A 15,871-nucleotide genomic window follows, 5' to 3' on the forward strand; every position below is an offset into this window, starting at 1 on the left:
GAAAAAAAAATAAAAAAGAAGAAGAAGAAGAAAACAAACTTCTGTCATTTTCCTAAACAATTGAATTTTATTTCCATGGTACTGTCGTCATTTTTAAAGTGGCCTTTAAAAAACAACAATGTGCTTAGCATGGCTGATTATTTTGTTTTAATTAAAACATTTTTGAAAAAACAAAATGAAGCATTCAAACATACCAAGTTGATTGTGTTTGTACTGTGGAACAGTTAATGCAAAACACTTGAGAGAGGCCGGAAGTTTGGATCTGTAGCCTTTGCCTGAGTTTTTGCCTCCTGAAGAAGGACAACAGAGGAAGATATGAATGTGTCCCTTAGAAAACTACCTGTGGAGTTTTTTTTTTTTTTTGAAGATTTTATTTATTTGACAGAGAGACACAGCGAGAGAGGGAACACAAGCAGGGGGAGTGGGAGAGGGAGAAGCAGCCTTCCATCTGAGCAAGGAGCCCGATGTGGGGCTCCATCCCAGGACCCTGGGATCATGACCTGAGCCGAAGACAGGCGCTTAACGGCTCGGCCACCCAGGCCCCCGTACCTGTGGAGTTTTTTTTTTTAAAGATTTTATTTATTTATTTGAGACAGAGAGAATGAGAGACAGAGAGCATGAGAGGGAGGAGGGTCAGAGGGAGAAGCAGACTCCCTGCCGAGCAGGGAGCCCGATGCGGGACTCGATCCCGGGACTCCAGGATCATGACCTGAGCCGAAGGCAGTCGCTTAACCAACTGAGCCACCCAGGCGCCCCTGTGGAGTTTTTAAGATGAGATCTCAAGCCCCCTGATGCCACTTGGCAGGTTAGCTTCTGGCTGGCTCCCTGCGCAGCCCGTGAATGGGGCAGAACAATGACTGGCATTCCTTCCATACGCAGTTTGACCTGGAGAGTCCAGCTGGAACCCGGAAGTATTTGACCAGGAGGAGCAGCCCTAGTTCACTCTGTTTTTCCCCTCTCTGTTGTCTTCAGTGGCTTCTTCTTAAGATGGCAGTGGCTTCTTCCCCATACCTCACCTCTGAGACGATATCCTGGATTCAGACTGAACAGAGATAGTAAAGAGGCCATTGTGGAAATGTCAGAAGGGTGTCCATACTTCTCAAAAATAACCACTCTTACAGAAATTTGCCTTTTCCTCTAAGGAAATTCCCTGCTTCCTGACCCCCCACCCCACCCCACCCCCTTTTAGTCTTCTTTCTAGGGAAACACCTCCCTAACCTGGACTTGCAACAGTTTATTTTATTTTTTATGATTTTATTTTTAAGTAACCTCTGCATCCAGCGTGGAGCTTGAACTTACAACCCCAAGATCAAGAATCGCATGCTCTACCTACTGAGCCAGCCAAGCACCCCAGACTTGCAACAGTTTGAAGAGAAATGAACTTAGGTGCTACGAAATACCTGGCAGACAAAAGATTTTAGGCCACCGAACATGCAAGGTTGCCGTTATTCCTCCCAATTATAACAGGACCCTCTAGGGGCTGCCCCTCTGCTAGGCCCAGCTTCTAGTTTCTCTTGCCACTGATTTAATCCTTGGCAAGTCGCCAAAGCATTAAACTTTTATTGTTCAATTTACCACAAGGGCGGGCCATGCTTCTGGTGGGCTGAGGAGGCTGCAGCCGCTTCCAAACCCGAGTGTCACACCACATTAGCAACTTTAGACTTTGAGGGCTGGATTTCTTTCAGTTTGGTTAGATTCTTGGTTAGAACCAGAACAGTATACTCACACTCAAAGTCTGAAAGCTAGGAAATGGTAAAAACAGCATAAGCAACTTTTAAAGATGATTCAAAATGGTTGCAGCATCAGCATGTAGGACTAGTTCTACGTGGTTTCTTTATGCCTTCGAAACAGGTATGTTAAATGGCTATCCATGTTCCTCGGTGGCCTAAAGTTGCATGAAAACATGGCGACCAAGTGGTCCTCTTCTACAATGGTAGCGATCATTAACCAATGCCATCATAGTATGTAAATTACTTGCTGCTGTTCAATCTATAAAAATTCATCTTCAAAGAAGATTATTGGGCTGGTAAAAATATTTTTAATAATGACCACAGAAGCCATATTTGTTTTTCTTTGATGTTCTTCCGAAGACTCTTCTGGTTTTAATCAGATTGTTCCCACATAAAATACAGTGGAAATCTACAATAATAAAATCCCTATTCCTATGTCTATGGGGAAATAAACAGGATGGGGACAGTCCTTTTAAGGGGCTTTCCCCTTTCCTTGCCCTAGACTCAAAGCCTCTATTACTGGTGGGTGTTTTGGCATCAGTTAAGGGCCTTCAATCCTTCCCTCCCTCCATGTTTTGCTCTTTCATTAAAGTGTTTCTGTTGTCTAATTATATCCTTTCAATCAAATTAGAGACTGCAGCATCTGGTGAGGGCCGTAACTGCCGCCATCTGCACCTCGTATATACAGGCCTTTTCAGCTGAGAATCACTCAACTTCCAAATGGCAGGAAGAGATTTGGAAAAAGTTTAGTTGGAAGGGAGGTTAACTTAAAAGGACCGTCTTCAAAGGCTGGGTACGACGCCCTGCTTGCTATGATGTGTGCGTAACCATGCAGAGCTTCATTGGCTTGGCTCACCAAAGATTCTTCTCTAGCGCTTGTGGCAGATGAAGGGTTTTTGATTGTCTTAGCTGAAATGAGTAGGCCTCTCATCCTTATTACGGGCTTAAGGGGGCCCAGGGTGAGCTGAGAATTTCTCCCTTGAGAAGAATCTTTTGTTATGTGACCACTTGTTAATGGATAGGACACTTTCTGTTTATTTGACCATTTCATTTCATTCAGTGGTTTCATCTGGAGGAGATCTTGCCCCCAGGGGACATTTGGCAATATCTGGAAACCTTTTTTTTTTTTTTTTAATAGAGAATGAGAGCAGGGAAGAGCCAGAGGGAGAGAGAGAATCTTGAGCAGGCTCCACGCTGGGCCCCCACTCCGGGCTCAGTCTCAACGATTCTGAGATCTTGACCTGAGCTGAAATCAAGAGTCAAGTGCTTAACTTACTGAGCCACCCAGGCTCCCCTAAAGTTTTATTTATTTTATTTGAGAGAGAGAGAGTGTGAGGGAGAAATCGTGAGGGGGGGGAGGGGGAAAGGGAGAGAGAGAGAATCCCAAGCAGACTCCCCACTGAGTGCAGAGCCTGAGCCAAAATCATGAGTGGGATACTTAACCAACTGAGCCACCCAGGTGCCTCTTATTATCTGGAAACATTTTTGATTGTCACAACTCAGGGTGGGGTGCGGTTGGGGGTAGGATATTCTACTGGCATCTAGCGGGTAGGGGCCAGGGATACTGCTGAACATCTTTCAATGCACAGGACAGCTCCCCCCCACCAATGAACTGTTTGGCTCCAAATGTTAATAGTGCCGCGGTTGAGAAACCCCATCCTAATTGTATTATTCTTTTTTCCTTCCTATCGCCGTGACCTAGGAGAAGGCATCTCTGATCAACATCTTGTTTCACTCTTAAGAATGTAGATTCTTCATTATCCATATCTGAGTTCCCAAGTAAGCATTTCTGTGGACAGCGATTTGGAAACCTAAGTGGAATAAGGACATTTGAGAGTCAACGTGTTTCTACCTCCCTGGAGTATGATTGCCAGATTAAATACCGGACATTCAGTTAAATTCAAATGTCAGATAATGAATAATTTTTGTGTGTATTAAGTCTGTCTCATGGAGTATTTACGCATACTTAGCTTAAAAGAGCTTTTGTCGTTTATCTGACATTCAAATTTAACTGACATCCTATATTTTCATTTGCTAAATCTGGCAACTCTACTCTAGATCTGTGAAACTTTATACCTTTGACTATGAAATCAATCTGTGGTCACCATCTACCCTTATTGCTCTGGCTGGCTAGACATGACAGCTTTTGCTTGTTTTTGTTTATAAGTTAGTGCTACACTGAATCTTTCCTTCCGCCCAAAACTGTCTCCCTGGCCAGAACGTCTGAAACTTGTCACTTGAATCATGTTTTTATCTTGGGACCAACTAACAAGTGCCTATCATATGCCTACTGTATGCCCAGCATCTCTGACTAGGACTCATCCCTGTGCCAATTCATAAAAGACTACAACTTTGTTGCTTTAGGTTTTACTTTAAAGATGTACTTTAGGGATATGCTGTCGACCTGCTAATCAGTTCCCAACTCAAGAATTCTTGTATTATTTGGCCATCCCGTATCAACCAAGGGAAGCTAAATAGCCCACAGCCTGGCTTCCGTGGAGTGTTGGCTGCCCTCCAGGGCTCTATTATATGGGAACTTTCTTGCTATCTGAAATTAACAATAGGGCACAGGCAATACTGATGAAACTTGTCTAGAAGCTGGATTATATCAGTTTGTTTTATCTCCTTTTATACTGATTGAGAGGTTCAGACAGCGTGAAATAGGGTTGGTCAAGAGATGGTGAGGCAGTGTGTGGATTTGTGCCAGGTGCCTCTTGCTTAAAGCAAACTCAGAATAAAAAAATGTATATTTTCATTATAATGGGGGTTGATTATTCCCTATTACAAATGGCTTCACCATAGATTTCCTTTTAATAGCAGATTCCTCTGGTTTAAATAGCAAGTATTTGATTTTCAAGTACGTGATTTACCTGCTTTCCTGGAACTTCTCATATTCTCACAGGTCATTCCTAGGTAAGTCATGATTGCTAGCCTAGAGGCATCCGTTGGTGAGGGAACCAGGGCACTCAATATGTCTGTAATGCATTTTCACACCAGTTCTCCCATATACCTGCTTCCCTCATTCAGCTAACATTTGCCAGTCACGTTCTGAGTGGTCTGTACTTACTGCAGATATAAAGATGAGTGAGATGCTCGAGAAACTCGTGGGCTAGTGGAAGCAGGGACAGGTGCTTCTTGAGCAGTTACAGTTCAAGGTGATCAAGTCTGACCAGGCTGTGGCAGCCTGTACCGTGGGACTTGTTTTAGAGCCCCCAGTTTCTGCAGCAGTGCTGTCTGTTCTAGACACCTTTCAAATAGTGTTCCATCTTTTTGTCTTGTTTTTGTTTCCTTTAGAGTTGATTCGTAAGGCACTAAGTTCCTGCCATCAGAGAACTGGATTTTGAGCTTTAAAACATCAGAAGCTTCCTGTTGCCTCATGTGAAAACTATGTCTGGTGTGAAATTTCATTTCAAGATTGAAGTAGACCCATTTGTATTCAAATATTATATCAAGAAAGGTGCCATCACCAAAGTGCAGTAGAATCTGTTCTGGTGGCATTGGCAGTAAAATCCATGGTTAATTCATGAAACTAAAGTTCTTCTGAGCTGGCGACCTCTGTCTGAGTGTGTCCGTTCGTTCTTTCACCGAGGCTTGGCCTCATCTCTGTATATGTGATAGAGCTAGGTTCTTTCTCAGAAGCTATCTTTTGGTCTTCAATTTGATGATGGTATGTTTTTTTTTTTAATATCCTAAAGCACCACTGCATACTTGCTTTAAATTCCTCAAGCACTACTGCGTATTCATGGTGACTGTTCCTGGCAGAAACACATGTCCTTCACAGTGGCAACCGTGACATGTTTTCCAGTGGGTCCGCCTGGGTAGGAGTGGAGCATATTTACGATGAGAGCCAGATGGGAAAAGAGTGGTTGGGACCCAAACAGCACTGCATTCTGGGTTGTTTTTCAAATTTTTATATAACAATAAGGAGTCCTCTCTGAAATGTTTTCATGGGTCTTCTGAACTTAAACCTCTGGTCTTATGCTTACAGTACGTTCAGTTTTCTTGGAATAGTCTTTTAAGTAATTAAATATTTCATCTATTACTAGAGATAAATAAACTGGAGATTCAAATAGAAGACCTCAAAACCTCCTTCCAAAAATATAAATTCTTCAGGTAAAGTAACTTTGAGAGGCATATTTCTTTTCTTCCATTACTGTTCTTAAGGACACTATTTCCTTGAATGAGAAGAAAGACCTAAAAGATTTTTTAATGAAAAAACTGATACCTTTAAAAAAAATTAGAGTGATTCTTTTTATGGTAATTCTACTTTGGGCAAAAGTACAGCTTGTTCTGTGGTCATTTCAACTGTTAATACATAGCCCAAGAACATGATATGTGAATGTCTATCTTGAATTTAGATGACTGAATTTCAGCTGATTGAGTTTGTTTATAGTTTTTGAAAAGAAACTAAGGTAAATTAATTATAAAACAGCATGTTTTCAAGATATCCTTTAACAAATTTTTATTATGGGAAATTTACATGCAAAAATAGAAGAATGTAAGGAAGTCCCGTGTATCCATCTCCCAGCTTCCATGATGATCAACGATGGCCAATATTATTTCATTTGTACCGCTTCATCTCCCCAACTAGATTATTTTGTAATAGATCTCAGATATATCTTCTCATCTATAAGTATCTTAGTATGTCTTTCGAAATGATAAGAACTCTTTTCAAAAACATAGTAACAGTACCATTACCATCATCACGCTTAGAAAAACTAACAATAATTCCTTAATGTTATTAAATATCCAGTCAGTAATCAGTGTTCAAATTCTCCCAGTTGTCTCAGTGGTTGTTTTACAGTTTAACTCGGGATTTAAGCAAGGTATATTTAGGGGATGTGACAAGAGTCTCTATTAACCTATAAGATTCCCCTCTTTTTCTTTTTTCTTTGTAATTTATTTGTTGAAGATGTGTTTGTTTGGTTTCTTTTCTAAGCAAAAAGAGTGCTTAAGTACCTCTTTGATGGATTCGGGGCCCACATCGGAGGTGAGGTTTTTTGTTTTTTTTTTTTTACCATAGAATTGTCACTTGCATTAGAGAAACATGTAGAATTAGAGAATTTTATTGTATATTTATAAGATTTTATTTTTAAGTAATTTCTACACCCATCGTGGGGCTTGAACTCACAACTGCAAGATCCAGAGTCACATGCTCTACCAACCGAGCCAGCCAGGCACCCCAAAATTAGAGAATTTTAAGCTTGGAAGAGATTTTGAGCCATCAGTACTCTCCAATCACATGGACTTTTGAACTTCAGTTCCATTTTGATATAATCTTGAAATTTGAGTTTAGAGTAAGGGGACACTGAGACCATCTGTCTCAAACCCCATTGTTTCACAGGTGAAGAAACAGACCCCAAGTGTCCAGGTGATTTGCTCAAACCACATCTGATGTCCTTTCCTCTTTATTCCAGTGATTTCTTGTACATACTATATATACTGAGGACCCCCTTCTCCAAATTATCCTCTCTCTAGTCTAGATCCGATAACCTAAGTCTAAATGATTGTGGGAATCACTGCTCTTACCTCAGCCATGTTGGGAACTGCCTTCCCACAGTCATGTGTCTCTTTACTCTTTACTTCAGGGTTGCGCATAACTGAAATAAGCATTCCTGTTGTGCTTTTGAGTGTCTGTGTGCAAAAGGCATTTTTCCCAGGAGCAGGAGCTTTGAAGATGTACCCACAAGTTCCCACTGGACACCAATCTGTACCAGAAACCCAGCAGAGTAGGAGGTGTGCTGAGCAGACATTTAACAACACTATTGTGTTGTCCTCTAGATATTAAAAAGGAGCCTTTTCCACCTAAGCCTTGTATTTCTATAATTCTACCCACTTACCAAATTTTAGAGACATATTTAAAGGAACAGAAGATATTCCCATTGGAAAATGTTTTCTGTTGTCTTATTTTAAGATGCCATAATTGAATTTAGTGTTTACTGATTCACTTGATTCCAAACTGGATCAAAACCAAGTGAATTCATCCAACATAGAATCACAAGAGATGCTGAGTGGTCCTACATAGGACACTTAACTTTGATTGATTAAAAACAGTGACTGTCACAGACATCGTGGCTAGAGATCCAACTAGTAATTCCACCAGAAAACTAGGAATATTCTAGACTCAGTATGAGAACATTTTTCTGTTTCTCAATAGTATGGTTTCAGACAAATAGTGTAATTAGGAATGACCTAGTTACAGAGCCTCATTGAGAACATATTCTTCAACTTTATTAAATCTTGTCAAGAAATAGAATGGCTTTTCGATTAACTGCTGCTTTCCTACCACTGTCTCATATATGTTGTTTTAATTATTTTAAGAGAACATCTCATTAAAAGTTTTAAACGTGAACTTTAAAAATGCTGTGCGTGTACAAGCTGGCAGAGTTAATTGCCTGGGATTCTATTAACTTGGCATTTTCCTCACTTAAAATAAATACAAACATTTCTTTTTAAAGATTTATTTATTTACTTTGAGAGAGAGTGCTTGCATGTGCGAGCAGGGGGTGGGGTAGAGGGAGAGAGAATCTCCAGCAGACTCCCTGGAGCCAACTGGGGGCTCGATCTCATGACCCTGAGATCATGACCTGAGCCAAACCAGGAGTCGGATGCCCCAAGTACAGATATTGATTCTATGATTCATTAGAACATATAAACAAAGATGTTTCATCACACAGTTGAAATTTTGATTAAGAAAAATCTATTTGCTCCATTAAACCTTTTTTTTTCCTCACCCCTTTTTCACTGAATGCTTGGATTCATCACAGAGCTTACACCATATATATTTTCTATCCTGATGGTGGCCTGATAACTTTAAACAGAATTGTAGGGACGCCTGGGTGGCTCAGTTGGTTAAGCATCTGCCTTCAGCTTAGGTCGTGATCCCAGGGTCCTGGGATCAAGTCCATGTCACGCTCCCTGCTCAGCATGGAGTCTGCTTCTGCCTGCCATTCTCTATCTCTCTGACAAATAAATAAATAAAATCTTAAAAAAAAAAAAATTAAAACAGGATGATATGCCTATCTGTTCATGTTATAATTGCCTTTTATACATAACTATTTTTATGGACCAGAATGAAATATATGATCGTGATGATCTCAGATTTATAATAAATTTGACTATTTAAAAAACATTATAATTACATAGTAATAATTTATTGGGCACCTGCTGTGTGCTAGGCATTTTACTTGCACATCCTCCAAATCTTCCCGTTGCCCTGAACTGTAGTTAACCTAATCCCCCATTTTACAAGTGAGGAAACTGAGGCTCAAAGAGGTTAGCTGAGTGCCTGTAGCTTGTAAACCACAGGCCAACTCTGGGCCCAGCCCCTAACTACACTTTCCATGCTCTACCACATTGCTGCTAAAAGCTTTTCGTGCAGAACAGTATTTAACTATTTAAGTATTTGATTTAAACTATTTCATAACCCTTGAAATTAAATATTCAGTCCTATAAATTTCTTTGTGTGTATGTGTGTGTGTCTGTGTATTCTGTAGATATCACTTATTTAGGGGGTCCTTAGACTTAATGGATCTTGGGGCTACATAGAAGGGCTTAAGGGGTTCCATGAGCACTTCTGAAATTGTAAATGTTGTGTAGTATTTGTCTGGGGAGCGGGTCCCTATTTTTCAAGCAATTGTCCAAGAGGTGAACTGACTTTGAGAATTGTAATGTAGAAAATATTTTTTGGAAGTATTTCTAGGTCTTCTACAGCTCATGCCTCTAAATTATCGAAATCTTCAAATACTTTTACATACAGCCGGTGAACATGTGAGATCCTATGGATTTTAAGGTATAAATATGAAAGTTTAGAATATATATGGCATCAGGTCTTTTCTTTATATCCAACCCTTCGAAATTCTAACCATAACGAACAATAATAGCCTTATGAGAGAAAGCTCCAGCTAGCTTTTATTAGCAGTGAAGGAGTATTGAGCTTTCACCCAAACGCGGAGTCTTTACCTACAGATCTTACTACCATGGAAATTAACCTCCAGGCCTTCTTACGGTAGCAGGTCCTACAGAAAATGTTGGTTGGCACAAAACCATTTGCTCAAGATTCTCAACCAGGGATTTGATTACCCTGATGTGATTCCACTTATCGGCAAGGGAATTTCAATAAAATTAGCATCTCCAGTTTTAAAAATAAATGTCATAGGGGCGCCAGGGTGGCTCAGATGGTTAAGCATCTGCCTTCGGCTCAGGTCATGATCCCAGGGTCCTGGGATCGAGTCCCGCATCGGGCTCCCTGCTCTGCGGGGAGCCTGCTTCTCCCTCTCCCACTCCCCCCGCTTGTGTTCCCTCTCTTGCTGTGTCTCTCTCTCTGTCAAATAAATAAATAAAATCTTAAAAAAAAAAAAAAGTCATATGCCATACTTTGGAGGATTTTAGTGATGGGGGGAAAGATAAGGAATTACCAACTTAGAAGGGTGGAATTAGTACTCTGGGTGCTTTGATGCCAGCCTCATCGAAGAAATTACTAAATTTCTGTCAGGCTTATGTTTAACGTAAGGGCTGTTTTCATTCAATCCCCACAACAAAACATTCGGAGCTTTCTGATGGAGAGGGTCAAACAGATGAATTCTGTGAGATAATTGGGATCTGGCCAGAGAAAATGAGGAAATGAAGTTTCCTCGGTGTTCACAGTTTATTCTTCCTTCCTGCTCAGGACACCTTCTCCCTTGACTTCTGAGACGCACACTCTTTCGTAGCTTTTCTCCCACCTCCCAGGGCGCACTTTCTCACTCATCAGTGCCAGGCCCTCCTCTTCTATGCCTGAAGTGTTGCAGGGCCCCCAGACTCAGCCCCAGATGTCTTCTCTCTCCACCTGCAGTACTCCTGTTCTCCCCACGCATCTGTGCCGTTACTGCACATTTCTAGCTCCAGCCTCGCTCGGCCTCTTTCCTCAGCTCCAGGCTCAACAAGCCATCTGCTTCCTGTATATCTCCACCCAGTGTTCTGAAAGGTGTCTCAGACTTAACCGATCCACAGCCAAGCCCTGGTTCCACCCAAGGTACTCTGTCCCTCTTGTGTCCTCCCCCCTGTAGTAAATGGTGTCTCCGCTCGGGCCCATGTACTATACTCGACTCCTCTTGCTCTCAGCAGATACTTTTGGATCTGCCTTCAAAGCACATCCAGAATGTGGTTACTTCTCACCACCTTTTGGCCTCCAGCCTGGCCCAGGGCACCCTTTCTAGCCCATCTTTCTGCTGTAACCACCTGACTAATCTCCCCGAGGAGTTCCTCCCCTCCAGAGTTCTTCCTCCACCCAGCAGCTAGACAGTTTTTCTAAAAGATAAGTCAGATCATGTCATTTCTCTGCTCAGAACCCTCCACTGGCTTCCCCTCACACTTAGAACAAAAGCCAAAATCTGATTTATATAACACTCTAGACCTTGTATGTCCTGGCCTTGCCTCTCTCCTCCCCCTCCTCTTCACTTCCCACCCACTCACCCTAATCCCGGTTAGAGGAGCTGCCTTTTAGTTCCCAAACCTGCCAAGCACACTGGGGCCCACACGGGTCGTCTTCTTTTTTTTTTTTTTTTTAAGATTTTATTTATTTATTTGAGAGAGAGACAGCAAGAGAGCACAAGTGGGAAGGAGAGGGAGAAGCAGGACCCCAGGATCATGACCTGAGCCGAAGGCAGTCGCCCAACCAACTGAGCCACCCAGGCGCCCCCCACACGGGTCTTCTATTTGCTGTGCCCATTGCCAGTACCGCTCTCCCCACGTGGTTTACATGGTTTTGTTTCCTCCTTTTGACCACATCTCTGCTCAAATGCCTCCTCCTCTCCAGGCCTTTTCTGGCCCACCCTCCCTAAAAAAGAACCGCCACCATTCAGTCTCCATCCCCTTAGTCCGTTTTTCCGTACAGCGTTCCTCACTACCTGATGAGAATTTGATCGGTTTGTTAGGAGCTCCGTGACTGCGGGGTTCACCAGTGTAGCCCCAGTGCTGTGAACAGTGCCAGACACATAGTATGTACTGAATACATATTTGTTGAATGGATTAATTAACGATGTGCTAGACATGAGATCGATCATCTTTGCTCGTTCCCTTTCACTGAATGCCTAAATCTACAGCTGGCCGTGTGGTATTTTATTTCTTATTGGTTTAAGCCATTTCTTGTTTATCTAGTCAGAGCTTATGTCAGTTTTATAGCAGTAGACAGAAAGGCAGGAGGGGGCCTCATTACCTGCCCTGATATTCTGATGAAATCAAGATGCCCACGTCACTTTGATCCAGAATGTTCAAGTTTGTTTTTCTTGTTTTTCTCCACAATTGATATGCACTGGGCAAATCCATTAAAAAAATAATCATAAAATGTGGTACACTGCCTCAGTTTCCCTAATGCAACTGAGAATAAGATTTGGGTCCAGGAGAAGCAGACTGAAGCAAACAGGCCTGCATTTTGCCATTCCCTCTCTCAGATGCCTCCTCATCCCCATTCACGAGGACTGACAGGTGTGGATGGCCACCACATTCTTTTGTGTTACAAATCAAGTCATCTGAGCCTCTGGGAACACTGACCCCACTGTCCTGCAAATTGCTGTCTATGGCTAAGGCCTTCCATTGGTTGGCCGGCATTTCTGGCTCCTGGGCCAGTCCTCAACCACTTGTGGTAGGAGAAAAAGATGTATCAGCACATAGCAATTAAAATTCTAGCAATTGGCAGAAGATTGGCTTGATGCTCTTAGAATCATCTAGTCTAGTGGTTCCCAAGCCAAATTACTTAACCTAGGCAGATTTTTAGAAATACAGGTTTCCAGGTCCCACTCTATCCCTGGAGTCAGGATAGGGTTTGGTACACACACACACACACACACACACACTCTCTCTCTTCCTGTCTAGCAGATCATATATATTTCTAGTGATAATAAATGCTATGAAGCAAACAGGCAAAAGGCAGAAAACTAGGAGTGGAGATGGTAAGGATAGGTTTTCTGAGGTGGTAACATGTAGTCTGCACTGGGAGATATTAGGGGAAGAACATTTTGGGCAGGAAATAGCATGGTGTGTTTATGGAATTAGAAGCAGACCAGTGTGGCAGGAGCATGGCAAGTGACTAGGAGAAGAGCTCAGGGTGCGGTGAGAGGGAAGGCCTGGGGCTTAGCAGGCAAGGATGAAGGGTGTGGGTTTTGTTCCCAGCGCTCACATTTTCCTGGGAACTTTGAGCGCAGAAATGGAGGCTGTGAGTCCTGAACGAGGCTATACTGTCCTCTGATGGTGAACGGGACTAAAGTGGCACCCAAGATGAAGAGGAGAGGGCAGTTTCAGGGTATATATTTTAAGAAAGTCAACAGGACTTGCTGATGAGTGGAAAGTGTGGTGAGGGAGAGGACAGGGAAAGCAAGGATGACCTGAAGAGGTCCTATTAGAGGCACTGGAGAGGGTGGTTGAGTGCCCCAGTTGCCCCATCTGTAAAATGGGATATTGAGGGACCTCCCCACCAGGTTGGTGGGGAGTTGATATTTGTAAAGCATTTAGAGCAGAGCTTGGCACATGGTGAAACACCATGTAAGCGTTAGTGGTGCCGTGGATGAGTGATTCGTCCAAGGTTGCACAGTCGCACAGCCAGCGGTAGGTCCAGCACAAGAAACCAAAGCTTAGGGGCACCTGGGTGGCTCAGTCAGTTAAGCGTCTGCCTTTGGCTCAGGTCATGATCCCAGGGTCCTGGGACTGAGCCCCACATCGGGCTCCCTGCTCGGCAGGAAGCCTGCTTCTCCCTCTCCTGCTCCCCCTGTTTGTGTTCCCTCTCTCGCTGTCTCTCTCTGTCAAATAAATAAATAAAATCTTAAGAAAAAAAAAAAAAGAAACCAAAGCTTAGCTTCTCGGTTCAGTGTATTTTATGCTACACTGAGCTGCCTCCTTGAATTACCTTTGACCTTTTGTATTTATGCACACTCTAGGCAGAGTGTTTGGTCGTTGCACTGACTGTAAACATGAATGTCACACCAAACATGATAAATTGCTATGATGTTCTGTACAGCCTGGAATTCCAGGTTATTTTGGCTGTCCATAAAACCATGAACCGTGCTATTCCAGATTAAAAAAAGGCCCAGATAGTGGGAGGAAGGGAGTACAGGAAGAGAGATGGTCTGTGGATAGATTTTAAATATTAAAAGAAGTAGCTCCTAGAATGTAGATGCATTCATGTTGTTCACATGCTTAGGCTGGAGCAGGCACATGCCCTGCAACAGGAGACAGTGCTAAGAGTCCTTCATACCGGAAGTTAGAGGTCAGTGCATGCCAGGGGAAGGAAAGCAAGCAAGCTGAGAATGTCAGTGTTACTCCCCCAGATCGTCAGGTTCCTAGTGATACATCTTCAAGAAGTGTTTGAAGTATTTCTGTCAGTTTCAAGTAAGCTAATTTTTAAAAATTACTCTTTGTACTGTGCCTTTCTCATGAACCTCTGTGAATTTAATGCATGCAATATGTGGGGGGAAATCCTATCAGCCTCATTTCCCATCCCCCCAGAGTCTGAGAAGCAGATTTTAGAAGCACATTGTTGCACCTGCAAGGATTTTGTCATTTTATTAAACGGACCTGAGACGATGTTCAGTGTGTCTTGTAGGGAGGAATTTCGGAAAGAGGTGAGAGAAAATGCCAACTTGGCCCCTGCTCCCTCCTCTTGACTGTCTGTTCCATTGCATCTCTATCTCAAACGGCATGGGGAGGACTGTTCTTCATTACCAGGGAATGTGAGTCATTCCCAGACTTGTGTGATTGGGATTCCAAAGCGTTGCTGTATCCGATGGTCTTATTAAATCCAAGTGTCAGTGCAGCCTTTCAGACTGTAGGGGAGAGCTCACTTACAGCTGGTGACCTGCTTCTAGTTACCACACAGAGACACTGGCGAGACCAGGGACCCCCTCCGAGCACCCAGAATTCCTTGTGATGGTTGTTACCAACTATTCCCAGATTTGGGGGTTTCCTGGTTCCCTTCGTGGGCTTCAGTACATTTTGGCTCCCTGTTTATATCCGAGTTGAGATCTATACACTTTAGGGGGAAAATGTCTGGAAAGTGCCTGTAGACAAGCTAGTGCCAAGACTAGCCTAGCATTTGAAGGGGACTGCGTTTCAGATTGACTCAGCCCTAGCAATGTTAACTTCTTGGCGTCCAGGATCTAGCAAGACACTCTCCATTTCCAGCTGGGTCCAAACGAAACAAACAAAACATCAACCAGAGAGGGAGGAGACTGTGGATGTTGCCAGAAAATCAGCTTGCTCTGTCTTTTCTTTCTCCTAGAATGTTTCACAGCCAATGGTGCAGATTATAGGGGAACGCAGAACTGGACAGCACTACAAGGAGGGAAGCCATGCCTGTTCTGGAACGAGACTTTCCAGCATCCATACAACACTCTGAAATACCCCAACGGGGAGGGGGGCCTAGGCGAGCATAACTATTGCAGGTAAGATGGGGCCACACAGTGTTTTAGAAAAAAAAATCTTTGGCCTTCTTTTCCAGTCCCTTCCAGCCTTGCTCACAACTACAGGAAGCTTCTTTGTCTTCTTTTAGCCAACTCAGAAGGCCTTTCTTGTTACTATTTTAAAAATCTTCCTCCCACACCTTGCCACACACATACACATACACAATCTTCCACTCTTTTCAACTCCGGTTGCTTTGGTACAAGTTTTCAGAGCTCTGCTTTCCTGTCTGATCACTTACATGTTTCTTGGGAAGGGCTTTCTTAGTTGGCCCTGCCACCAGTGGACACTAGATAGATAGCAAAGCTTTTTAAGCTCTTGTGAATGTGGTGGTCAAGCAGAGCACCATCTGTGGCCCAAACCGCCCTCTGCTTCTGAGCAAAGGAAGCTGTCCTACATTATCCCACCTCCCGCCAGCCCAGGATAGCCTTGCTCTGAGAGCAGCTGTAACCATCAGATTTGTGCTGTGTCCTTCCTCTCCATAGAATAAGGTGTTTCTTTGGTCTTAACCTCCTGTCTGACCCTGACAGGGGCTCTTCACCTGAGATCCAAGGTGTTTCAGGTCCTTTGGCTCTAATTGCCAAATTGCCATCCTGACCATGTGTATCCATTCGCATTCTTTTTTTTTATGTAAAGATTTTTTTTTTTAATTTATATGAGAGAGAGAGAGAGAGATTTTCCACAGAGATGATCCATGGCTTTGATCAGATTCT

The 15,871-nt window shown here is 42.9% G+C and overlaps 1 protein-coding gene across 3 annotated transcripts in view; it reads left to right on the plus strand.

The window, feature by feature from the left end:
* The window catches only part of KREMEN1 (kringle containing transmembrane protein 1), a 67,661-nt gene that overhangs the window by 4,486 nt on the left and 47,304 nt on the right, over positions 1-15,871 (plus strand). For 2 of the 3 annotated variants that reach the window (XM_035017284.1, XM_035017285.1), the window contains exon 2: positions 14,980-15,142. In XM_035017284.1, coding sequence (XP_034873175.1) covers positions 14,980-15,142 — 163 coding nt within the window. Of the gene's footprint in view, positions 1-13,943; positions 14,091-14,979; positions 15,143-15,871 lie in introns of those variants that run through there. The other variant, XM_035017286.1, reaches the window with a different exon arrangement.

The sequence above is a fragment of the Mirounga leonina genome, unplaced genomic scaffold, assembly GCF_011800145.1.
Source record: "Mirounga leonina isolate KUSES-001 unplaced genomic scaffold, KU_Mleo_1.0 Mir_171, whole genome shotgun sequence".
NCBI lineage: Eukaryota > Metazoa > Chordata > Mammalia > Carnivora > Phocidae > Mirounga > Mirounga leonina.